The sequence below is a fragment of the Heteronotia binoei genome, chromosome 16 (genome assembly GCF_032191835.1).
Source record: "Heteronotia binoei isolate CCM8104 ecotype False Entrance Well chromosome 16, APGP_CSIRO_Hbin_v1, whole genome shotgun sequence".
NCBI classification, from domain to species: Eukaryota; Metazoa; Chordata; class Lepidosauria; order Squamata; family Gekkonidae; genus Heteronotia; species Heteronotia binoei.
This window is the reverse complement of record NC_083238.1, coordinates 24,337,089-24,363,324: the sequence shown is the minus strand read 5'-3', so window position 1 is coordinate 24,363,324 and position 26,236 is coordinate 24,337,089. Positions and strand designations below refer to the sequence as shown.

At 42.4% G+C, this 26,236-nt stretch overlaps 1 protein-coding gene across 1 annotated transcript in view; it reads left to right on the top strand.

Moving 5' to 3' along the window:
* The first annotated feature begins 574 nt into the window (after nt 1-574).
* The window catches only part of DPP4 (dipeptidyl peptidase 4), an 83,996-nt gene continuing 58,334 nt past the window's right edge, over nt 575-26,236 (top strand). The window contains exons 1-5 of the mRNA XM_060257230.1: nt 575-1,009; nt 6,374-6,461; nt 19,947-20,042; nt 21,780-21,871; nt 23,084-23,158. Of these exons, the coding sequence (XP_060113213.1) occupies nt 1,004-1,009; nt 6,374-6,461; nt 19,947-20,042; nt 21,780-21,871; nt 23,084-23,158 (357 nt within the window). The 5' untranslated portion in view covers nt 575-1,003. The remainder of the gene's footprint in view (nt 1,010-6,373; nt 6,462-19,946; nt 20,043-21,779; nt 21,872-23,083; nt 23,159-26,236) is intronic.

Here is a 26,236-nt window from a genome sequence, read left to right as displayed (position 1 = left end):
TTCAGGGTCGTCAGAAAGTGGGGGGAGGGGAGGGAAATGTCTGCTGGGAACTCTGTTATTCCCAATTAGGGTTGCCAATCCCCAGGTGAGGGCAGGGGATCCCCCGGTTTAGAGGCCCTCCCCCCGCTTCAGGGTTGTCAGAAAGCGGGGGGAGGGGAGGGAAATGTCTGCTGGGAACTCTATTGTTCCCTATGGAGATTTATTCCCATAGAAAATCATGGAGAATTGATCCGCGGGTATCTGGGGCTCTGGGGGGGGGGCTGTTTTTTGGGGTAGAGGCACCAAAGTTTCAGTATAGCATCTAAAGCCTCTCCCCAAAATGCCCCCCCCCAAGTTTCAAAAAGATTGGACCAGGGGGTCCAATTCTGTGAGTTCCAAAAGAAGGTGCCCCTATCCTTCACTATTTCCTATGGAAGGAAGGCATTGAAAAGGCGCGCCGTCCCTTTAAATGTGATGGCCAGAACTCCCTTTGGAGTTCAGTTATGCTTGTCGCAGCCTTGATCTTGGCTCCACCCCTAATGTCTCCTGGCTCCACCCCCAAAGTCTCTTGGCTCCACCCCAAAGTCCCCAGATATTTCTTGAATTGGACTTGGCAACCCTAGCAGGCTCAGCTTCTTTAACAGAGCTCCCCCTCCCCCTCTGGCCTGCTGGTCTCTCGCTGCCCCCCAACCGCAGAGCGCCTCCAAGCCAGCCCCTCGCCCTCCATTTCCCCGCCTTTCCCCTCCGCGGTTTCCTGACACCTTCGCCTACTCCGGCTCCTCCTCCTGGCTGCCGCGCGCCGCTCTTGGCTCGGCGTCTCCTCCGCCCGGGAAGAGGGACTGGCAGCCCCCCCCCCCCCTTCTCTGCCCCTCGATTCCCTCCTTGGAGCCTTGCTAATCTTTAACTCTGCATTGCTGCCAGAGGCGCTCCGAGTTCCGAAGTCTTTTGCGCTAACGGGACCGACAGCCGCCTGCTTCTGCCTCGGCTCCCTCTGCTGCTTGGAAGCCGCCTCGAGCCTCCCGCGATGAAGGTCCGTAAGTGAACCGCGTCCCTGCGCTGCTGCTCTCTCCCGCCTTCCCCTCTCTGCTGGAAAGGAGGGCGGCAGGAAAAGACCCTCGCCTGGGCAGCCCGCCGGTCTCCGTCGTGCTGCTGGGGCTTCCCTCTTCATCTGCAGCAGAGGCGCTGCAGCGCGGCTTCCACAGCACCACGTAACGCTGGGGAGGGGGGGGGGGTTGAAGCCGACTTTGGGTCGGCCCCCTGAGCTTCGTTGGATACCCGTGTTCCGCAGGCATGGCCGCAAGTGCAAAGGCAGCTCGCTTTTGGCCCTGCCCCTGAGCATGAGCAGAGTGCATTGGAATTCCTTAGCCCCAGGAGAATTAAAGTCGTCTCCTTTCTCCCCACATTGGTCATTAGGAGTATGAGCTGTGTTGAACATATGAAGCTGCCTTATGCTGAATCACACCCTCGGTCCATCGAAGTTAGTATTGTCTACTCAGACTGGCAGCAGCTCTCCAGGGTCTCAAGTTTTTTCACACCTATTTGCCTGGACCTTTTTCGGAGATGCCGGGGATTGAACATGGGACCTTCTGCTTCCCAAGCAGATGCTCGACCACTGAGCCACCGTCCCTCCCCAAATATCTTTTATGAACATATGAAGCTGCCTTATACTAAATCAGACCCTTGGTCCATCGAAGTCAGTATTGTCTACTCAGACTGGCAGTGGCTCTCCAGGGTCTCAAGTTGAGGGTTTTCACACCTATTTGCCTGGACCTTTTTTGGAGATGCCGGGGATTGAACCTGGGACCTTCTGCTTCCCAAGCAGATGCTCTACCACTGAGCCACCATCCCTCCCTTTAAAAGAACAACATTATGACTACTATATGTTCTGTAGGCCACCCCACACACCAGAATATGAACATATAAAGCTGCCTTATACTGAATCAGACCTTTGGTCCATCAAAGTCAGTATTGTCTTCTCGGACTGGCAGCGGCTCTCCAGGGTCTCCAGCTGAGGTTTTTCACACCTGTTTGCCTGGACCCTTTTTCGGAGATGCCGGGGATTGAACCTGGGACCTTCTGCTTCCCAAGCAGATGCTCGACCCCTGAGCCACCATCCCTCCCCTAAATGTTGAATCCCAACATTTACATTAAAAAAAAATCACCTGTAAATTCTTAGAAATAGTGCCAAAGTGTCTCCAGTTTGTTGATGAGCCCAGAATTTTCAGAGTTACCACCCTCAAGGTGGGCCCTGGAGATCAGGAATTAACAACCAATCTCCAGATGACATTGATTCGTTTCCCTGGAGGAGATGACTGCTTTGGAGGATGACCTCTGTGGCACTATACTCCACTGAGGTCCCTCTTCAGGATTGATCCCCCAAATCTCCAAGAATTACCCAAACTAGAATCTGGCAAGGCAACCCTAGTTGACGTGGTAATCACGTAGGCGACGCCTGAGCTTCTTGTATTTAGTGCTGCACTGTCTCTAAGCACAGAATATTGTTTTATGCAGAAAGAAACTTAATAAACCTGTTAGCCTGCAGGAGTCAACAGTCTGGTGCCACCTTAAAAAGACTAGCAAGCTTGTTGTGGTATGGCATAATATTTCATGAGCCACAGACAACTTGTGCGGTGTGAGATTAAGAGAATGTGCATTGCAATCACGTGGGTTATAGGCTGATGTGCATAGCACATTTCCAGGGTTTTCGGTACTAATGTTGTGTAGGCCTGTGTTCTCAAGCACCAACCTAGTTCAGTTTGTTTGTTAACTGAAAAAGTTTCAGTCACTGACAATAAGACACAGAGGTTTAAACACTAAGCACATTAGTTAAAAAGAAAATTAGTAAAACCTCATGTGTGGAAATGTGTTCACTGCTTTGATTACAGTTTACCAATTCAAATTGGAAGTATGCTGACATAGTGCAGAAGTAGGCAAACTCTTTGAACTGGGTGTTGGGGGAAAAAATCCAGTGTCTGCCTATGCAGTTGTTGGAGTGCTGGCAGACCAAAAAAAAAGTGGGGGAGGGAACAGGAGCCAGACATGCTGCGTATGACACACGTATCACATGCACAGAAATATGAAACGAAAACAAGACTTCTTTAGAAATGTCAGTATGCAAAGCAGTGGTTTTGCTTTGGATGCCCACACAGAGGAGGTGGATTGCATTGGATGAAAATAACATCTGTGCAATGCTTGGTCCTCTGAGATACTTTCTGAGCCAGGTCCTTCTGGTAGCAGAAGTAGCGGTGGGGGAGTTTACAGTTGATCTTTCATGTTTAGAAGTGCCGTACTCCAGATTCTAATTTTAAACAATTGCTGCTGTGCAAGAAGGGACCCCATCCTCAGACACCCAGCCATGACCTGAGCCGTCTCAGCTTGACTGCACCCCTGTAGGGAGCTGTTGCATCAACTAAATAGTTTGGCAAGCCCTCATCCAGCATGGGTGCCATGGGTTAAATTCCCCCTGTTCTGGTGCCTGCCTTCTAGCCATAAATCCCAAAGCAGGATGAAATATTGAAGGAGCTCACTGGAAGAAACTGTCAATTTTATCTTAAGGCTGTATTTACTGCACTGAAGCCACTATTTCCAGTAGTTTGGAAAAACAAATGCAAATAAAGACAGTCCCCAGTCTTTTTGATCTTGTGGGCATCTTTGGAATTCTTACACAGGATGGTGGGCACGATCACAAAATGACCAGCATATGAGGCAAACACACTCATGTGCACAGGAAATCTGCATGCAGGAGACATCTGGCCCTGCCAGCTTTCTTGAAACACTTGGCAAGCGCCAGGAAAGGTGCTGGATGGCATCTTGGTGCCCATGGGCGCCATGTCAGGGACCGCATATTGAAGCCCTCCTAAGCCCTTATGATGACTGATGAGCCAGGTAACCCTGTCTGAGCTGGGAGACAATGTTATGCAGTGGAAGTGCTCTGAAATAAAAGTACCAATTCAATTTCAGCATGCCGTTATGTGGGGTGGAATTCTAGCAGGAGCTCCTTTGCATATTAGGCCACACACCCCTGATGTAGCCAATCCTCCAAGAGCTTACAAGGCTCTTTTTTGTAAGCTCTTAGAGGATCAGGGGCGTGTGGCCTAATATGCAAAGGAGCTCCTGCTAGAATTCCACTCCTGCTTTTACGACTGAGTCCATCTGGCAAACCTGAGCCCTTATCCACAGCGCAGTATAGATGATGATTGCTTAGAAAGCAGCAGTGCGGGAAGAGAATCAAGAGTGGATTCCCATGTGGGTTGTAGCACCTTCTTTCTCTTGATTATAACTCCTTGGCTTATAACTGTATTCCCAAATGGCCATCCCTGCTGGAAATTTACACTTCTGAATCAGCGTGCGTATTAAACCCGTGTACTGGTGATCAGTAATTAGATTTGCTAGTGAGGCAGCTTTTCTCCCACCCCCAAATATTTTTTGCTCTTTGTGGGAAAGGTGGAAACGGATGTTAAAGAAGTCCAGAGGGGAGTTTGATTAGTTACTGTTTTTGATTAGTTATCGTTTCTGACTGTTGTAACATATATGTCCTTCTGCCTTCCTGTTGCTTGTAACTTTAATATCCTATGGATGTAGCCTTGGCTTGGGCTGGCCAGGCTGTGGGATTAGGCAGTAGGAATGATGTTTGCTTTACTTGTACCCCACAAAGATGTGGGAGGATCATGCAATCAGCACATCAACCTGCTTCCCTATAATTCTGATGACACGAGAGCACAAGAGCCTTACACCCGTGTTCAAACCGCATTTCTGCTGTTTCAGATAAATCTATTCCTGACAACTGCTGAGCTTGTATTAGTTTTTGTAGACTAGGCAGACACGACCTCATGGTAAAGGGGGGGGGGGGTATGTCTTCCAGTTAGTGCTTTTGTCTGTTCAATGCTGTAAACTGGTTTATTTCTGGCGCAACTGAGGCAGAGATAAATAAACCCTTGCTCAGAGAGGCAAGGCAGACGCATTTTTTCCTCAACACGCGTGTTGTGTGGTTCATTCCAACACCAGGCTAATGCAGTTTTGTCAGATGTCAAAAGCTAAGCTGGGTCACCCCTGATTAGTACTTGTAAGGAATAACAGGGTCATGATGCAGGAGCAGGCAACAGCAAATCACTTGTGATAATCTCTTGCCTTGAAAACCACACAGAGTCGCCATAAGTCAACTGTGACTGGATGAAATCATAATGGATGCACACTTAATGCATTTGATGGAGCAAGCTCTGATTTGCAGAAGCGTAGGCTTAGATAAGTTTTGTTTGTTTTTGATGTGCCAGTAGATTTCTGTCTGGTCCTATAAAAACAGAATCCATGGGAAGATTTTTTTTTTCCTATTGTGAACAGCACTTCCTTCTGCCTTTGCTCACACCACAGTTTAAAGGACAGAGGTACATAGCAATCAATCAAATGCTGGTTCAGGTGTCACTCTTTCCTCACTCCCTAACATTTCAGGAAGGCTGTGCGCGTTGTATTTATTTAACAAACTATTTTAAAAGCCAAAAGGAAATGTTCTTTTAAAGGTGAAAAGCGGTTCTGCACAGATGCTTTGGTGGCATCAGAAATAACCAGACAATGAATATCATTCTCAGCTGTTTTGTGCTGCAAACCTGTAAAGACCCCCCCCCCCCCAATTCTTGCTAGAGAAGAAAGGTATATTACAATTCAGTGCAGGGAGGGTGCATCCATAGTGGCTTCACCATTCTGAAAATATTCTGTCTTAACCTTTACAGTAGCAGTATGATGAAACTCATGGATACTCATTGCTACACAGAGCCAGTTTGGTGTGGAGAGCCAGTTTGGTGTAGTGGTTAAGTGTGCGGACTCTTATCTGGGAGAACCGGGTTTGATTCCCCACTTCTCCACTTGCACCTGCTGGCATGGCCTTGGGTCAGCCATAGCTCTGGCAGAGGTTGTCCTTGAAGGGGCAGCTGCTGTGAGAGCCCTCTCCAGCCCCACCCACCTCACAGGGTGTCTGTTGTGGGGGAGGAAGGGAAAGGAGATTGTGAGCCGCTCTGAGACTCTTCGGAGTGGAGGGCGGGATATAAATCCAATATCTTCATCTACCTCACAGGGTGTCTGTTGTGGGGGAGGAAGATAAAGGAGATTGTGAGCCGCTCTGAGACTCTTTGGAGTGGAGGGCGGGATATAAATCCAATATCTTCTTCTTCTTCTTCTACATCCCACATAATGAATAATATTGCCTGGGAAAGAGGCCATGAGAAAAAACAGGGCTACAATAAACTTGACCTAGTAAAAAGGCTTTCATTGAACGACAGTGGGCCAGCTGTGGGCTAGATTTGATCCACCAGCCACTGGCTGTCTATCACTGCTGAATATATATGGAAATATATGCGATTTGACATACACAATGTGCTTCTAACTTTGGTTTGTTTACTTCCAGACTGGGGCAAAATATCTGCTGGGATTTCTTGCAGTTGCAGCTCTCATTACCGTCATTGCTGTTCCTGTAGCTTTAGTGACAAGGCAAAGTAAGTTCGCAGAGTTCATAATCTATTGATAGACTCTGATCTGATTTTTATCAGGGTTATTGCAAGCTATCCAGCAAGAGTTGCAAAAGCCTTAATATTAGTTAAGAGATTGTATTTTAGGGAGGGGGGATGTTACATAAATGTATTTAGGGAGGGGGGGATGTTACATAAATGTATAACCTAGGAAATGAATGTGCCGCTAAGTGACTTTAGGAAAGATTTCCTTTAGATGGCTGAACTGGATGTGGTGATGGTAGATCTGAATGTTTCAACACAGGCACATCCTATTTTTAACAGTAAAAAGGGGCATGTGGGTAAGAATGGGGCAAGTTTTATCAAGCCACATTCTGGTCCCAGAGGTGACCTCCATTGGGAATAAAAGTCCAGTCAGAAGCAGAGTAAGAGTTCCACACTTCACAGCTGTGTGAGCCAGTTTAACTGCTAACAACTGAAACCTTCAAACTTCCTCTTTCTATGAAGCACATCTGTGTTTAAGGACAGATTTATCACCATCCCATCAATTTGGTTCTAAAATACAGTGCTGTGTTGTTCCACTGGAGAAAGTGATAAGGGCCAGTTGTTCAGAGACCAAAGTTCATTCTGCCTGTTGCATTGTGTTTTTGAATGGAAAAAAACAGTTTTGTGGCACCCTCTTAAGGCAACCCCACAAACTTATTTTATAGCATTAACTTTTTCATCATGCTGCAACAACAAATCATTTGCTTAAATTGCGGTTGATCTTTGTCCCTTCTTTTTCCCTACTCAAAATAGAGTCTTTTTTTTTCTTTGAAAACCATGCCGTAAGCTTTTATTTGTAAAAAAAAAAAAGGAAAAAAAGACCACATTAAAACGTACACTGTGCAAACTAAAGTTTTAGCAAATGGCAGGAATTTGCAAACAACAAACTTGTAATAACATATATGGCATCTGTGTATTTTTGGAATTTGTGAGTATGTAGTGTCCTGAGCAAACACGTTAGGGAACGTGACTCTTCTGGAATATAAAAGAAATGAAACGAATTTGACCATGGACTAGATTTGATTTATCAGCACTTTTCGCTAAAGGAAGATTTCCTGATTTTGACGGATTGCAGATGAATTTCCACAATGCTGCACTGTAAGGCTGCAGAGTCTCCAGGAAAAGCTCTTAGAGGCCACAAGCAGGGGTGTGCATTTCAGAAACCATATCGGAAGGTCAAGAAGGGCATGATTGATATTTTCATTAAGGAGTATCATTATTGTAGTAGAAAGTTGTGTCAGAAGATTAGAACGATGTCAGTACTTCCCATGAAAACGACAACCATGCCCCTTTGGGAACTATAAAATGAAATTAAAACAATTTGTGAAGAGCCTGCATTGAAGTGCTGCCCACCCATTGGGGCAGCAGGAAAAGGCAGTAGTGAGGGAGGAAGCGCGCCCCAGCTGGTCTACATTATGGTAGGCCAAGGGCCACTCTGTCAACGGGTTGCATCCCTGGCATCAGCATTTCTTCTGCCCCCTGGACATGATTTCCAATTCTGATATTTAATGGAAGTATCAAAACTGGGGATATTGTGAGTGCCTTTCAGCACTATCGGGTATTATCAGTCCAATCTGACACTAGAAATATCAGATATATCAGCAATATCTGATCGCACACTCCTACCCACAAGCTTTATATTGCTTACTCTCTTTTTTTGCCCAGTGAAAAGAGAAAGACTTCTTTTAGTTGCAGACAGTAAAGATTAGGATATATAGGGAACAATTATATTATGAATCAGAACAAAATTTGCTCATTTAGGCCAGTATTTAAGGCTGGGGGGAAGTGGAATGGTATGGTATCGTTCAATCTTGTCAGGTCTTGGAAGCTAAGCAGCATCAGTGCTTGGATCAGGGGAGGTACCAAGGAAGACAATGGCAAACTACCTCTGCTTCTCATTTGCCTTGCTGGTCACCGTAAGTCAGTTGTGACTGACATTACATCCATAAATACAGGGCTTTTTCTTGTAGAAAAAGCCTAGCAGGCACTCATTTGCATATTAGACCACACCCCCTGATATCACCATTGTTTCACATATGGCTTTTTGTAGAGAAAGCCCAGCAGGGACTCATTTGCATATTAAGCCACATTCCCTGGTGCCAAGTCAGCCATAACTGCGTTCCTGTGCGTTCCTGCTCAAAAAAAAGCCCTGCATACATATAAGGCATGTTTGAATTGTTCATGTGATAGGATTAGATAAAAGTTTTGCACTGTCTGCCTACCTGTAGGTACCAGAATGCAGTGAATCAAATCTGATAGGTTTATTTTGCATATATTGGGTTCCAGGTATGAGTCAGTGCACCCTGGTACCTACATGGGATTCCTGGGGAGTGGTGTTATCACTCCCTAAAATCTGTCATCATGTTGTAGGTAGCAGATGGCTCCATCAACCTAGAAAAGGAAAAGCAGACTTTTAATGGTCCTTTCCTGCAAAGTATGGAGGGAAATCTCTTCCTGTGCACCTACTAGCAAATACTTAAGTGATACATACTGTGGTAATTTCCCCATTAGACTATTCTAACAATCTATAATCTGTGGTTTTCTTTGGAAAGTTATTGTGAAATGCAGTGTCTTGGAGTAAGGCACAGTTACCATATTTTAGACCTATTTTGTTTCAACTTCATTGATAGTTCCAATTCAGAATTCTAGTTTTGACCTTTATAGCCCTAAGTAAACTGAGCCCAAGACACGTGCAGGACCGTCTTTGTAACATGAACTTGCCCATGCCCGAAGGTTGTCAGATGATGCTCTGCTACATATGCTTCTGCACACAGAAGCATGATGGAGAAACATGATAGATCCTTCTTTGTGGCTGCAGCAAGGCTGTTGAATGCCTGCCTTTGTAAGGCACACCTGGCAACTTCTCCCCTAGATTAAGGAGAAGAGCATAAACATTCCTTTTTTGACAGGCATTTATGCAGAGTTGAACTGCATTAATGGACTTCTGTTTGTGCTGGACTACTGTATATTGTTTCATTGGTTTCAAAGATTGTATTTATATTGTTTTTAATTCATGGTTTTATCTAGTTGCATGATTTTTGTTAGCTGTTTTGGGGGGATCATGCCAAAAGCAGCATATAACAATTTTAATAAATATTATGAGTGGGAGACCTTGTGGGGGAGGGGGGATCCCATCTCATTTTCTCTAGTCTCTGCTTCTTGTCAGAGCCAGTTTGGTGTAGTGGTTAAGTGTATGGACTCTTATCTGGGAGAACCGGGTTTGATTCCCCACTCCTCCACTTGCACCTGCTAGCATGGCCTTGGGTCAGCCATAGCTCTGGCAGAGGTTGTCCTTGAAAGGGCAGCTGCTGGGAGAGTCCTCTCCAGCCCCACCCACCTCACAGGGTGTTTGTTGTGGGGGAGGAAGGTAAAGGAGATTGTGAGCCGCTCTGAGACTCTTCGGAGTGGAGGGCGGGATATAAATCCAATATCTTCTTCTTCTTCTTCTTCTTCTTCTTCTTCTTCTTCTTCTTCTTCTTCTTCTTCTTCTTCTTCTTCTTCTTCTTCTTCTTCTTCTTCTTCTTCTTGTCTTCTTCTAGTCTCTTCACTTTGTCAGTGGCCCATCCTTGCCCATCTGCTCAATAATCTGTTCCCTTTCCTGGTCTACCTATCCTATTTCTCTTCCCTTGCTATCAACCACCAGGGTGTTCCCTTCCTCCATCCAACTACTTCTGCCCCCTTTTTTTGTATTTTTGTGCAACATTCTTGGGTTGCTTGACAATCCGAGATGTTGCCCTTTTCCCCTTAAACTGTAAGTGGTTTCTGCATTATCCTTGCTATTTACTTTTGGGGTGTGGAGTTGATGCTGTTTTTCTGAAAACATGAGATTGGGTATACCTTGGCCTTGGGTGACCATTTGATGACCAGATATCTGATGCTGACCTTGGATTGGATACCATGACACTTTTCTTCTAAATGTGGTGGTTTCATCTCTGTAAGAGCCTCTTGCATCAGCAGCGTGCTCCTTGAATGATGAAAAATGTCACCATTAGCTGAAAAATTATGAATTAAATCCCTGTTTAACTGGATGAAAAGATACTACTGACTCTGTGTCATAGTTGTGATCTCTGTAATGATCCTGAAATCACTGGACTATTTAAAACTGAGTCAATGATTTTACTTCATTTATACTCTGCCTTCTTCCCCAACAGGGACCTAACATGGCTTACATTGTTTGTTCTTCTTACCTCCGTTTTATCTTCCATTTTTATCCTTGCAACAACTCTTTTAGACCAGACATGTCAAACATACAGCCTGGGGGATGGAACTGGCCCATCCAGGACTCTTATCTGGCCCATGAGCTACTGGGGGGAAACCAATCCAAATGTAGATTGGAAGAGCCTTTATTAAGGTATTATACTCCCCGCTGTGATCTCTCCCTTCCCCAAATGCAGGCTCTCCCCAGGGTCTTCCCCCAGATCTCCAGGGATTGCCCAACCTAGAGTTGGCAACCATAAGGAGTGAGGAAGGCTTATGTGGCTCCAAGCTCTGCTGTGGAGAGGTATGAGTCACAGTCAGTGGTAAAACATCTCTAGTACTTGGCATTATGTTTTATGACACACATGGCCTGGTCCAACAAAGTGCTCTTTATGCCAGATCCAGCTCTCATAACAGGTTAGCCTGAGAATGAGTGAATGGCCCAAGGTCACCCAGCAAGCTTCCTTGGCAGAATAGGGATTTAAGCCTGGGTCTCCCAGTTCCTAGTCCAACACCCAGTTTCCTAGTACACTGTATATCTTAGAGATCAAACAGGAGAGGATATGTTTGCATGCAAACAAACATATTTCCTCTACTTGGAAAAGGTCCTAGGTCCAATCCCTGGCATCTCCAGTTTAAAGGGCCAGGCAGTAGGTGAAATTAAAGATGTTTACCTAAGACCTTGGAGAGCAGCTGCCAGTCTGAGTAGATAATACTGACCTTGATGGATCAATGATCTGATTCAGTGTAAGATAGCTGCATGTGTGCATACTATTAAAGTGATAGTTTCAATTTGTGCTGTTCATTGTAACATATAAATCTGATCTCTAATTTCCCTCCAATTTCCCTTGTGGCTTCCTGGTCTTGTTTTTTTTTAGAGATCAGGAAGCCCTGAGGGAAATTGGAAGGAACCACGGGTCAGAATGCACCCAGGGGGTGGAGCAACTGCTAGTGAGGAATCAGTCTCAATTTTTAGATGAACAGGAGTCATTTTCACTTCATTAAGAAAGGAAAAAAATCACATATGCATATAGTATTTTATAGGTTAAAGTTAATGTTTCAAAATCAATTGCTTGCTCCTGCTTTCAGATGTACGGCAAAACTTGAAACTATTATATAATGTATATAGCACTCAGAAGTATACAGTAGCACCTTAGATTATTACAGATCACTGCCTTTTTTTTTGCACCACTATACTGTTTTATCTATGTGGAACCACAAATATTTCTAATGGCAAGTTTAAATAAAAAATAAACAGTATTTTGTTTATTGACATATTCATGCCCCACTTGTATGATGAAATGGGCCCTCAAGGTGGCTTACAACAGTATAAAATTATACTGTCCGTAAGATCATAAGACGAGCCCTGCTGGATAAGACTATTGGTCCATCTAGTCCAGCAACCTGTCTCACACAATAGCCAACCAGTTTCTCTGAACAGCCAACAACATGGCATAGAGACCAAGACCTTCTCCTGATGTTGCCTCCTGACTCTGGGATTCAGAAGTTTACTGCCTGTGAAGGTGGAGGTTCCCCTTAGTCACCATGGCAGAGAATGGTCATGGCACCCTTGATCTGCTTGTCCCTCAGTATCAGGTCCTTTAACCAACCCTCCCCCCCGCCATGGCAGCTCTGTAGGTGAACCAACAGGTGAGGCTTTGGACCACCTGAGAGTTCTGACCCCATGAAGACCACTGTCATAAAACTTCTGTCTTCTGTCCTGCCACAAAAACACTTTGGTCCATAAGCCAGCTGAAACTGAATGGTCTTCACCTGTTTCCTAAACGCTTATCAGTAAAGGAGTCTTGTAACCCTCCCTCAGGAGTTGGGTTTTGCAGCTTTGATGTCACTGCTAAAAAAATTCTGTCTTGTGTTGCAGCCCATTATATATTAGGGGGCCCAGTGGAAGCCTTGTGTGTAAGGGCTGTTATTACACAGGAATATCACTGCAGTTGATGGCATTGTGCAGTTGGAGTGTCAACATTCTTTTGTAATTGTAATTGCCATATATGCCGACTGGAAATTATATTTCTTTTTAAAATTATGCCTCACATCTATCTGTTAAATTTCAAGGCAACTAACAGCAGTTGAACAATGGGCATGAAGGTTTCTCGAGCAATTTAACGGTTTTGAGATTGAGCACTTATTTCTTACCAAACGCTTGACTTTTTAGTAGGGTCAAAGTTTTCTCTGATAAAATACGTTTGTTTGTTTATTTAATTTATATTCTGCCCTCCCCGCTGAAGGCAGGCTCAGGGTCAACACAAGCACATTAGTGTGACCGATAAAATAAACAACAATAAAAACATAAGACATAAAAACAATTTTAAAACATTTGCATGTGCTACTATCATGATTTCAGGCAGCGATTAAATTCTGGTGGTTAGCTGTACTCAGAGGTCTCAGGATCTCCATAGTGTGGTGAGGTAGGCCATTGGTGGTGTTCTTATGGGCCAGTCCCGTTGCTGCAGATGTTACCATCATGTAAATGCCTGGCAGAAGAGTGCCGTCTTGCAAGCCCTGCGGGACTGTGAAAGCTCTTGCAGTTTGAATTAGAGCTGAATTCTTAAGCTGTATTTGATCAATTAGCTCGGTGTTTAGGGAGTGGAAAGGAGTTAATTGCATTCACATAAATTTGTCACATTTTCTTTGGAATCTTCTTAGTTGCCAATATTATCCCTGTATCTAATTCTGAACTGGGCCATAGCGTGTGGATCAAAAACTCTGCACAGTGGATCCAGGGATAATCAGGGCAGATCTTCCTAGACTCTAGGACCGATTTCCCACTCACCTTAAGCTGCTCTCACGTTCCTCTTCTCAGCAGGGCTTCCTTCTGATTTCAGTCTAATCGCCCCAGGGCTGCAAGTAACGTGGGCATTTATCGTGCAGCAAACAGAAACCTCTAAAAACAGAAACCAGTTTCTATTTGCTGCGGTAAAATGGCGGCCTCAGGGCAGCGTCAGGGCAGATAGTGTGAAATCAGAAGGAACGTGAGAGCGACGTAAGGTGAGTGGGAAATGGGTCTGGGTTTCTAGAAAAATGTGAGCAAAACTCTACATTTCTAGAAAAATATGAAATGTAAAAAACTACATTTAGGGTTTAAAAAACTGGAAAAAAATCATAGAAGCAATGTCTTTTTTTTTTTTTAAGAAAAGCTCAGGGATGTAACTGGCAGCCTCCTTTGTTGCCTCTTTACTTTGAGCAGATTGATTGACTGTTGTAATTATATCCAACAAAAAGAAAAACAGCAGAATTACCTACATTTGCTAGTGGCTGATTGGAAGGATGCAATCATTCAGATATACAGCAGGCAATATCCTTTGTAGAGTACATTTTGGGTTTAAGAGAAAACTTTGTTTCTCACAACACACCAGCCATTCTTTCATGGCAGATTAGTGCCTAGGACATAGTTTTGGAATTACTGAACTAGCACGTAAACAAGGAAAAGACTGAAGGAGGAGGCTGTGTTAGGGTTTTGGGTTCAAAGGCTTTGAGGTTAAGGAGGATGTAATCTGAAAATTCCTTTGTATCTGGCGAGGATTACTGTTTAGCATGACTGTAAGGAATTGCACACTTTCAGGTCTGCACACGGCCATGGAGACATGTTTGTACGAGTATGAAAGGCTGAGAAATGCAGCTTGATACTGTATTGCCATATCTTTAGCTGACAAAACTGCAGAGAGAACTGCATGAGTATTCTAAAACTACAGCATACTGAAGGCAGATTAAATTATCTCTCCTTTACCTTTTAAAATTTACTTCGTTTTCAGAGGTATTTTTGATATTTGCTTTTTTTTAAAAAATTAGAGCATTACTGGTCCCACATAGGAAGAAGACTCAGGTGGTTCAAAGATATATAGATAAAATCAAAGACATTGCTCAAAGAGCTAGCGGATTACTTGTCCCAAAAAACAGCAGATTTTTTTGGAAGTACTTTTCTTGAGTGTTGGTTTTTGGCAATTTCCCTCACCTTATCTCATGACTTCGAGATAATTAACTGCTTGTTTATACATGATGATGTCTTAGCCAGTTTGAGGTTAGAGCCCAATAGAATAGTGCGCATGTATTTCCTGCCAGAGCTGGGTGTCAATATGCATAATTAACTTGCATTGGAATGCTTTAATTGGGTGGTCAATACTTTGGGGATGGACTAGAGAGAAAGACTGGGTTTCAACTTCATTGCTTTTTGTTCTTGTCTCTCTAGCCCTCTCCGTACAAGTTTTAGAATGTCAACATATGGTTTACTGAAGTCAGATAGGATGTTAATCCTTTCTTTGTTTTGTAGACTTCTCGGTTACCCTTTTCCTCACTAGATAAGTAAAGATTACTTTTAAACTAATACATGTGTGCTGGCTGCTTTATTTCTTTCCCCCTTTTTACACAATTCTGCTACTGAATCCCTAACATTAAGGCCACAATTTGGCACCCACGTATCTGAGAATAAGTCTTTGATGGGATTTACTTCTAACAGGGTTGCATTGGTGATTGATTAACTTGGAAATAAATTATCATAAAAATCACTGTGGCCTTGACATAAATGAGCTAGGACACAAAACCGCTAAGGTATTACTATCTAAGAGGAACTGAACCGCATGTGTTTATACAGTAGTAATAACTGCAGAAAGTCAATAAGTTCTATGTAATGAATTATTGTTACTTATTCATATTCGTTACTTATTCGTATTAGTGCTCTCTTTCCATCATAAAACTCTAGGTGGCATACATACAGTTGCTGCCCCCACTGGTGGAACCAACTCCCAGAAGATGTACGGGCCTTGCGGGATCTTGCCCAGTTCCGCAAGGCCTGCAAAACAGCTCTATTTCGACTTGCCTTTAGTTGAAGTACAGTATAAGTAGATGCCCAACATTGCTGAACATCGCTGAATGTATGGTACCAACTCTAGCAGCAAAAATTGTTTTAATTTTTTTAAACTGTTTTAAATTGTTTTAATTGTTTAACTGGTAATTGATAATCTTAATTGTTTGCTCACTGTTTTATTATTTGGTGTTTAATTGTTGTTAGTTGCCCTGAGCCTGCTTCGGCGGGGAGGGCGGGATATAAATGTGAAGAATAAATAAGTAAATACATAAAGTCTCTAAGCAATCTTAGTAAACCCAGACCTTCTTAACTTCAGCAAGACTGCTTTGGAATTCTGGAGGAGCAATGTACCTGTTGGCAGGAAATATTTTAGAGGCATTTAGGTTCTATCATTACATAATTTGTACTTAGTGGTTATTGTAAGTATTTTGGTCATGCTTTATGGTGCTTCCATTTTTTTCTCAAATAGATTTGCTGTTTCAGAGAATTTGGCTTTGGAAACTTTTCTGTTTGGGCTTCTTTGTATTGTATTTTATGTAGGCACCATGTCTTTGATTCCTCTCTTGGACATATCTGTCATCTCTTGACAAAGGAGGTATCCAAAGAGGTGCATATTGGACTCCACAGAGAACTTAATATAGGAGATGCTATATTTATAATCCATTTATTGTGGAATCGCTTGACTTTCACATTTATAGAAAATTTCTTGGAAGTTTCCTGTGAAACAAGTGGAATCCCTTGGTTGTCTTCAACGTTGGTTCTGTTTCCAGTGGAGTTTTGACTTTGAATACCATGGATTATATTGATGTTCTATTTTGTGTGAATTCTTGTTTGTATTGCACTTTGTGATTTATACTATTTTTCATCAATCTACTCTTTTTTCATTTGACTGTTTAAATATAAAAGGGAGTGATTTTTGTGTTTCTTTGCTATTTGTTCTCCCTTCCCTGTTGTTCAAGGAACAAAATTATGGCATAGGTACTGGTACTCAGTCGAAAATATTTTGGTTTCAGAAGAAGAAAAATCTAAAAGGCATCCTCCATGATTGCAAAAATATAACATGCAATTAAACAACTGACCATTTTCTGCTTAGTGAATGGTGCTTTCAAATCTGTGAGAGGCCATCTCAGCCTTCCTTATGGTAGGGGCCATCCCTAAGGATATCCAAAGAGCAGTTGATGACTCCTTACATTTACCTGGGTAAGAGTTGTGATGCCTACATAAGCACAAGTGGAGCATCCTTGTGCAAGCTTTGCTAAGCATATAAGTATGTTACTGGAGAGGCTGACATAGGGCTAACGTAGCATGAGAAGAGTTTGATGGTCTGGGATCCTGGAATGCGAGCCAGACGGTGGCACATATCCAACCACTCCACAGAGCAAAACATGAAGCTTCCCCCCAGCCAAACAGAGCCTTCCTTCAACTGAAGTGCTTGCAGGGGTGAGGGAATAGTGGGAGGGCTTCTAGTGTCCTGGCCCCACTGATGGACCTCCTGATGGCACTTTTTTTTTTTTTGCCACAGAGAGTTGGACTGAATGGGCCATTGGCCTGATCCAACATGACTTCTCTTGTGTGATCCAACATGACTTCTCTTGCGTTCTTATGTAAATGGTTCTTCTTTCTGAGTTCTAAAGGAACTTCCTCCAGCCTGAATACATGCTATCAGCTTCTTGTCACTACAGTAATGGAATATTGTCCCAAAAGCAGTGATGCAAACGGGGATATTCAGCTTTCATGACATCCCTATTTTTAGGCATTTTTGTAGGACCTTATAATCAGCACACATGGGCAACTGATAAGATGGAGTGTTGCTAGGCAAATATGCTGTTATGCTGTTCCTCACAGGATTTCCCTTTATCTTGTTCCTCACTGAGCAGCCCTTTCCCCCTTTTTCTTTGTTTTTCTCTGGCTGTCCCACCAGATTGACTGATTGTGTATTGTTAGATGCTGACCTAGCCTAGGGAATTGAGGGGAGAGGCTAAAATCCTTCTTTTTGTCCTGGTTTGATAATGGGATACAAGAGGCTGATGGTAAATCATTTTACAGGTAATTGATTTGGAAGTACCATTTGAAAAACAAAAAATGGTTGAACTGTTTTATTTCACTTGGAGGGGAAACGGTCAAGTAGGAATCAGGTTTAGGACTTATGAGGTGAACAGGCAACAGGAATGACACAACTTTGAATAAAAATGAACAGATATTTGCAGGGCGTTGTTTGTAGAAAAAGCCCAGCAGGAACTCATTTGCATATTAGGCACCACGCCTGATGTTACCACTGTTTCCCAGCAGGGACTCATTTGCATATTACGCCACACCTCCTGACATCAAACCAGCCGGAACTGTGTCCCTGTGCATTCCTGCTCACAAAAAAACCCTGGCTATTTGTCACAGACAGTTACTGTGTCTGTTATTCAGACAGGTGTTTAAAACTTGAGAAGAGAGATTTCTTGGCAGTTTTTCTTACACAAAGTAGCATAAACTTCTTGGTCTAACAGACACACTGAAGTTGGTTAAGGCAGAAACATTCACACAAATGAGGGACCACCTCTTCCCATATGTGCCCTGAAGAGCTTTACGCTTGACCAGCCAACATCTGTTGGTTGTCCTTGGCCCAAAGGTTATCTGCTTAGCCTTTACTAGGGCCGGGGCATTTCTCCTGGCCTGGTGGAACACGCTCCCAGTTGAGATCAAGAAGATCCTGCTGGACTGTCTTTTCTGTAAAATGGAGCTGTTCCACCAGGCCTTTTGATGAGGCAGTGGGTGTCCAGTCAAGTTAGCCTCCCTTGCTGCAATATGTGGCCCAGGTTGAGAAGATCTTTAATGGCCTAGTGGCGCTAGCTTCTGTGACTATCACATTTTAACCGATAGTGCCGCTTGTTGTAATTTATGTTATTTTAAACTGTCTTGACTATTGAATTACTGTGTTTATATTATTGTCTACTGTTGTTGTGATCCACCCTGAGCCTGCTTGTGGGGAGGGCGGAATAAAAATCAAAACAAATGAAATAATCAAATAAACAAATAAGTTTTTAAGTTTCTTTATCCGCTGGCTAGGGATCACCCCTGTCTTTTAGGAGCTTTTTCTCTCAGACTTGTTAGGGATGGGCTAAGCTTCCTGTTTGCCTTCCTGTTTCAGGACCTTTTTGAATCCTCACCCAGACTGTTTGACTTTCTCAGTGTTAACTGTCAACTCTCAACTGCCACTCTTAATTGACTTTCTCAGTTGAAAGATTCAGTTTGAATCCCCTGTCCCTCAAGGTTCTCAAACTAGGTTAAAGCCTTAACCATTAACTGTCCATCACAGCAGCCTGTCTTTTGATGGGGGGGGGGGGGGGGCGGTGATGATTGTTCTATTGCTAGCATGTGGTGATGCTAGAACACTGCACGTCTGCCTGACAACTTTGCAACACTGCAAAAAACAGGGACAAAAATGAAATGCACTCACCAGCTGATACAGGTGTGGTTGTGGCCTGAAACAAAGCAGCACTGCAGAGCAGCTGATAGGATCACTTCCTGCATATTTGATGGACTGAGTTTTAGAATAAGCACGATATAAAGAGTCCAAACGGTGCTGCTGATTTAATGACACGCTTTAATGTAAAGCCTTGCAGGGATAATTAATGTCGTGTTTCTCTGGCTTTTTCATCTACAGCTTCTCAGGAAACCACTCCTAAAATGTTTACAGGTGCTGAGAAGGAGAAAAGAATGTGTTTGTTTCCATGGCCCTTCAATACTGACTGTGTATTCTTTAAATCTGCATAGTATGCTAATGTCTTAGTGGCTATTTCTGTCATGCAGTTCCAGGGGCTATTTATAATAGAAAGGCAGGATAAAAATCTTCGGCTAAATAAAGCTGTTTGTTGCAATATAGGCAGTATGTTCCAAATGTATAATTATTCAGCCCCAAAGCCTAGCTTTATTTTTTTTTTTAAAGAAAAACACATACAATATGCATGAAAGCTCAGCACCAAGACATTTTGGAAAGCCTTAATGTATTTGCTGTTTTATTTTGAAGAATAAAAAGTGGGAAGGCAGTGTGTCTGATAAAGGTATGTAAATGAGCGTGCGTGGTGTGCCGTACTTGTTTTTATTCTGAAGTAGAAATTGCTTTTAGTACTTCAAAAGAATCTGTACTTATTAGCCTGCTCATCACGGTGGTTTTTTTTTTTGCCTTATTATCAGTATATGGCAGATGGTTTTACTACCCAAGCAACAGAATGAAAGAGAAATAAATCTACAGGTTCTCCCCCCTCCCCATCCTTAATGAGTATTTTGAAATGTCTACAAGGAACCACATTGACATTCCAGACAAATTTATTGACCCCCTAAACATGCAAGTGCAAAAATAGCACAAAGTGTTATCCATGCACTTTACTTGCAAACTGTATTTTTCAGCCAGCCTAGATGTATTTAGCATCAAGCAGTCTTACCTTTTGTCTTTGTTCTGGCAGATAATCCTACACCTGACTCTCGCAGGACATTTACTCTAGAAGATTACTTGGAAGAAAATATACAATCTAAATCATACAACTTGAAGTGGATTTCAGGTAATTGGCATATATGTCTAGAATGCTTTGGCTGCCTATATTGGCTACTGAGCCTTAAAGCTATTGTATTCACAAAATACAAAAGGTATTTGCAACGTGTCTGTAAACATGTCCGTAGGGGTCTTGCCCTGTTTTGGTTCCCAGATATTTATTTCTCATGACTTCACAAATATGCATTATTTCTTCACATATTACATTTCATCAGATAAATTATGCATTCTGTGAAGAAGTACCTCCTCTTATCTGTTCTAAATCTACAGCCCATCAACTTTCTGGAGGGAAGTGCTCCTAAGTTCTAATATTATGGATTAGGGAAGGTGAGGAAAATGTTATCATGGTCAGCATTTCCTGTGCTATATATAAATTTATGTCCCTCTGTCATGCCTCTCATTAGTCCATTTTATTAGCTAAAAATCCCTAAATGGACTGTCCGCATCTCAGTTCTCCTCTTTGTGTATGGGTGAATGGGGTAGTAGATAGACACTATGACTTCTGGTACACCTGTTATTGGTTGTTACTCAGTGTTCTCTTCCCGCCCTTTGTTTTTGATATGCTTAATTTCACTTAACTTACCTAAACTTAGTATTTGTGAGCTTTTCTTTTGGCAAGCTTTCGGGAAAATCTTATATATTTTACAAGAATTCTCTCCCAGCTCATAATGTCAAGATGTGTGCATGCCTGTAGTATTACATTGCCCTCTGAGAATTACACCTGCCCTGCACCAGTCCTGTAGCACTCCACCCAGACTCGTGTCAACATGTAAATTTAACTAATGTATCTCCAGTAAAAAAAAAAAAAAAGGTTTTAGATCAGAACGGGACAGCATCTGTATTAAAATTCTTTTGGGAAACAATCAAGAGTATTGACTCAAGCAGAGAAGACGCCCACTCGACAAAAGGTAAAGTGAGGTGGTTTGCAATGCAATCCTGAGAATACTTGCCTTAGAGTATGCCTAACTGCATAGATCAGACTAGGATTCTGATTCTGAGTAGACCTGCTTAGAACGGCATGATTGGTCATGTACTTCATGGCAATCAGTGAGTTTAAGTGAGAGTCAGGATTAAAAAAAGCATCCGGCTTTAAGCTCCTAATTTCTAGATATTATCCACACTTGAATATATCATTCCAAGCTGGAGAATAACTTCTGGGAGTAAAGACACTTAAATTGTAGTGTAACCAAACATTAAAAACTTTTAAAAGTTGTATGCTGACAGTGCAATCCCAAGCAGAGATCCATCCATCTAAATCCTTTGAAGTCAGTGGGTTTAGAAGAGTTTTAACTGCTTAAAACTGCACTGTAAATCAGGTAGTTATGAATTCTGGCAGGCATTTATTCTGCTTGATGAACATATACCATTACATTCTACAGTCCTTGCTTCTTTAGGTAGTTCTGTGTAATGACAAAAAGGTGGACATTGTAGAAAATAAGCAATGGGTAGGAATTTTAATTACTAAATATAGTGCAATCAAGATGTGAGGAAGGCTCCAACCTTGCGTTTCAGTGTAGCAGAGCTCTTCCATTGTGCCTTTGAGGGCCCATGAGAGAAGATTGTGACTTGCTTCTTTCCGTTTATACTTGGTGCCTTCTAAATTTATATAAACCAATTTTAAGTTTTGTTGATCAGTAGAAAAGCAGGATTATAAATATTTCATATAAATAAATAGATCAGAAAAATAACTGCAGTTGATGTTTGTGGATTTTTTTCTTTATATTATCAAATAACTTTTGTCTCTTAGGAAACCAATATCTCCACACAAGGCAGAGCAATGTCTTTCTCTTCAATGTTGATACCGGGCTCATCTCTAATATCCTCACAAATGACACATTAGTAAGTTTTCCCCCAATATTGCATGTTTTAGTCCTTTACTGTTGGTTGAACTTTTCCCTCCATTATATGTATTTGTGGTGTTCTTGTTTTTAATGCTCTTTCCCAGGCCTCCTTTTGGTCAGGAGCTCACAGGAGTAGACCTCCAGAACCTCTAAATTTTCTTGTGCTGTTTCTTTCTTATCCCCTCCCTCCAAAATACTTGCTTGTGGGCTCCGTTGTTCAAACCTCCTGTGAGAGTTTTGCTGAACTCTTAAGATTTGACAAACTTTCTAATATTTTTCCCCCACAAAAAATGGGAAAATAACCAAAACTTATAAAGCAGACAGATGGAAATTTTCATTATGCCACTGTAGCCACATAGAAGAAAGTAATTTAAAAAGTATGATAGGAGTAAGGTTTTATTACGACAATTATAATTCCAGAAGCATTTTAAGGTAGATGCTTCATGAGGGGATTGGATAAACATATGAAGCAGAGGTCCATCAGTGGCTGTTAGCCACTGCGTATTGTTGGAACTCTCTGTCTGGGGCAGTGATGTTTTGTATTTTTGGTGCTTGGGGGTGGGGGGCAACAGTGGGAGGGATTCTAGTGCCCTGGCCCCACTGATGGACTTCCTGATGGCACCTGGTTTTTTTGGCCACCACGTGACACAGAGTGTTGGACTGGATGGGCCATTGGCCTGATCCAACATGGCTTCTCTTATGTTCTCTTATGCTGAGCTGATATAATTTAGTACACCTTCTGGTGATGTCAGGGGTGTGTGGCATATGCTAATGAGTTATGCTAATGATGCTTCATGAGGGGATTGGATAAACATATGAAGCAGAGGTCCATCAGTGGCTGTTAGCCACAGCGTATTGTTGGAACTCTCTGTCTGGGGCAGTGATGCTCTGTATTCTTGGTGCTTGGGGAGGTGGGCAACAGTGGGAGGGATTCTAGTGCCCTGGCCCCACTGATGGACCTCCTGATGGCACCTGTTTTTTTTTGGCCACTGCATGACACAGAGTGTTGGACTGGGTGGGCCATTGGCCTGATCCAACATGGCTTCTCTTATGTTCTCTTATGCTGAGCTGATATAATTTAGTACACCTTCTGGTGATGTCAGGGGTGTGTGGCATATGCAAATGAGTTATGCTAATGAGTTGTGCTAATGAACTCTGGCACCTCTTTTTCTACGAAATGACCCTACTCTTTCTCCCCTTATATCTACAGGCTACTTACAATGCATCTGAAGCAATACTGTCAGCAGACCAAAATTTTGCTCTTCTGCGATATGACTACACAAAGGTTTGTATCAACATAAAGGATTAAGGTTATCTCTAATATGAAACTTTGGGTCTTTTTGTATATATGAGTCCAGCAAATGTCTTGGGATGACTTGGGGTCTGTTCCTATGCATTGCACAGAGATGCACTCAGAGGTTCACTTGCTCTTTCCCAGTGATGTCATACAGCTAAGGTTGTGATAATGCTGGTTGGCTTGCTGGGTTTCTCAGTGTCTGGGCCAGCAGCCATTCCAGGCAATATTGAATCTAGTTAAACCTGTATCTTACCACATCTGTAACAGGGCAGTGCTGTATTTTATTATCATTGCATTATGAAAAAATAAAATATATTATGTCAGTTGACTGCAGAAGATCAAAACAATAGTATTCTTAATAAACTGTGTAGTTACAATTAGAGTTACTGGTGTTCTGCATCATACAATCCCAACTAAACATATACTACTCTAAGACCTGCCTTTTTATTATTCTGAACCAGCCCTCCCAACAATTCTGAGTAATAATTGCATTCATAAATCATACTGTACAAATTAAATTATGTAAATTTAAGTTCTTAGTTGCATATTTTTGAACTTCCAGGAAGTTATAAACATTCTTATATGGTAAATAGGCATATTTGCTGTCAATGGGATTTAACGTCCAAGTAGACACAGAACTGACATGTTATGGTATATATTTTTGTGTTTTGCCTATAGATGTGTAATGGCTAAGGAAGAGGTATGGTAATGAATAAAGCTTGTGAAGTGGCTGGGACTGAAATTCTAAGAATGCTTTCCTGGGAGTAAGCCCAACTAAACCTCCTTAGTTATTGCTCCTGGATACTAGAAAGAAAAGCTATACGAGGTACACTTTATTGGGAGAAAGTCCCACTGAATGTATTTGAGTAGAATTCTAAGTAGATCTGCTTAAGATTGCTCTTATGTAGGACAAAGGAGCTCCACGTACTAAAACCTAGAGCCCTTTGCAAACTCTACAGCTATTCTTCCAGATTGCCTTGTTATACATCCTACAAAATATGGAGTCATTGTTCTCCAAAGGTTCTAATTCTACCTGGAGGATAAATTCTGATAGGCTGTAGCTTTGCCCCTTGGCAACTACATTATGGAATCTTGCAGCCCTCTAATTAGTCCACCAAGCTCTTCAGCATCTACATTGCAGGAGTCATCTGGAGACATGGGGTCATGAGCATACTCTATTTCTCCTTTGCAGCTGAGTCAGAAGAGGCAATGCCTAAATTGAATTAGAAGTTAGAAAAACTGAAGCTGAACCCAGACACAGTGGAAGTGTTGTTAGCAGAATGTTCTTCTGACCTGGATTGTGGCACATTGCATATTTTAAATGGAATAGCACTCTGTCTGAAGGATCAGATTCATGGGTTATGGCTGATTGTTGGTCCACATTTGTATTTGGATGCTCAGGTAGCATTTATGGTTTTAACAGCATTAGCCAGTATGCCAGCTACACCTTTTATTCACACTTTGATTACATTGAGGTTAGCTAAGTGACACACGCTATGTGGAACTACCTTTGAAGACCTCATGGAAACTTATTTATTTAGTTATTTATATAGGAAAAAAATCATATATTCTCCTGGGAACCTGCCTGATGCAGCTTATAACTGAGAATTAGATATATTAATATCAGGAAAGCACAATATTCAGCATTTTGGTTTGCCTGCTTCCACATTCTGCTGGAAGGTTAATTTTCTTCCCTCCAAATGCACCTATCTACATGCTCTGCATCTCTATAGCCATGTATATATGACTAAAATTATTTCTGGTCCTTATGATATAGTGACTCATTACAATTGGGTTTCTGGTAGTTATATTTATTTTCCAGCTACCATTTTTTTTAAATCAGTGTATATTTTGGGGAGCAGTCTTGAGCACAGTTAGAAGGGTGTAACTGCATAAAACTGCACTGTTTAGTCACTGAAAGCTATATACATAAAACTTGCCTTCAGGTGATGATTCAGTGCGGAGACTGTGATAGATGGAAGGCTGTCCCGCCCCTGGACCCGTGAAAGGGAAAATAGTTACTCACTTGAGCCTATGGAAGTGATGCCCCAGCATCCAATCACCTCTGAGAAGGTGGATGAAATGTTGGAGGGCAGCACAGCATGAGTTCTGCCTCAAAGAAAGAGCATTGAGAGCTCAGGTCTAGCTTAGGGAAAGAGCAGACAGAGCAAAGGGTAGCTCTGCTTGGTAGTGCAATAGAGTGATTTGACCCTACAGGAGTCAAAGTTCAGTGCTTTTGGATGTCTGCACATTCATCCCGTGTTTCTGGATGTCTGAACTACCCTTTTACGAAGTCAAGCTGTTTGGGAAGTCTGAACCTTCCCTTCCATTTCCGTCTCCTTTTCCCCCCATTTTGGACCAGGTAGTGATACGTGCATAAGTGCAAAATCATCCCAGGTGTTCTCAGTCACCATGACGAAATAGTCATTCTGGACTGGGAGTCCCCATGGAAGTTGTTATTGAGCGACAGATCCCCCCAACCCCTCTCTCCTATTTTTGCATAAGAGTTTCTGTTGGAGAACATCCCATGATTGGCACACAGGTAAATATACTGGACTACTCTCATATAAATCTGCACACTCCCCCCCCTCATGTATTCCAAGAAAGAGAAGCGAAGGGAAGGAGACTGAGAGAGGCCAGAGTACTTGGCAGAGGGATTGCGGAGCTGTTAAAAAGGAACTGGAGCTTTAGATAAATGCTTATGCGCATAGGTGAGAGACAAAAAAAATAGGATGCCGCAAGAATCTGACTGATTGACCATGGGGCAAGAGCGCTGTGAAACTGGTGCAGGGTGGGGTGTCCATCAAAACATCAGGGGTGTACCTGCTAAAATATTTGGCTGGGTTTAATAATGCCGATTAATAAGATCAGATTCCTTTATCTTGGGTAGCGAAATTATTTTCATTAATACTACACCTGCCCATGGAACCAGCACTCACTCCAATTTAAAATAGAGATAAGGTTTATTTATAAAAGAGAATAGAAAGTAAAAACACCATGTAAGGGAAAAGGAGTGTGCAGGGTACAAAGAAACACACAAATAACAAACCTCTCTAAGCTACTCTC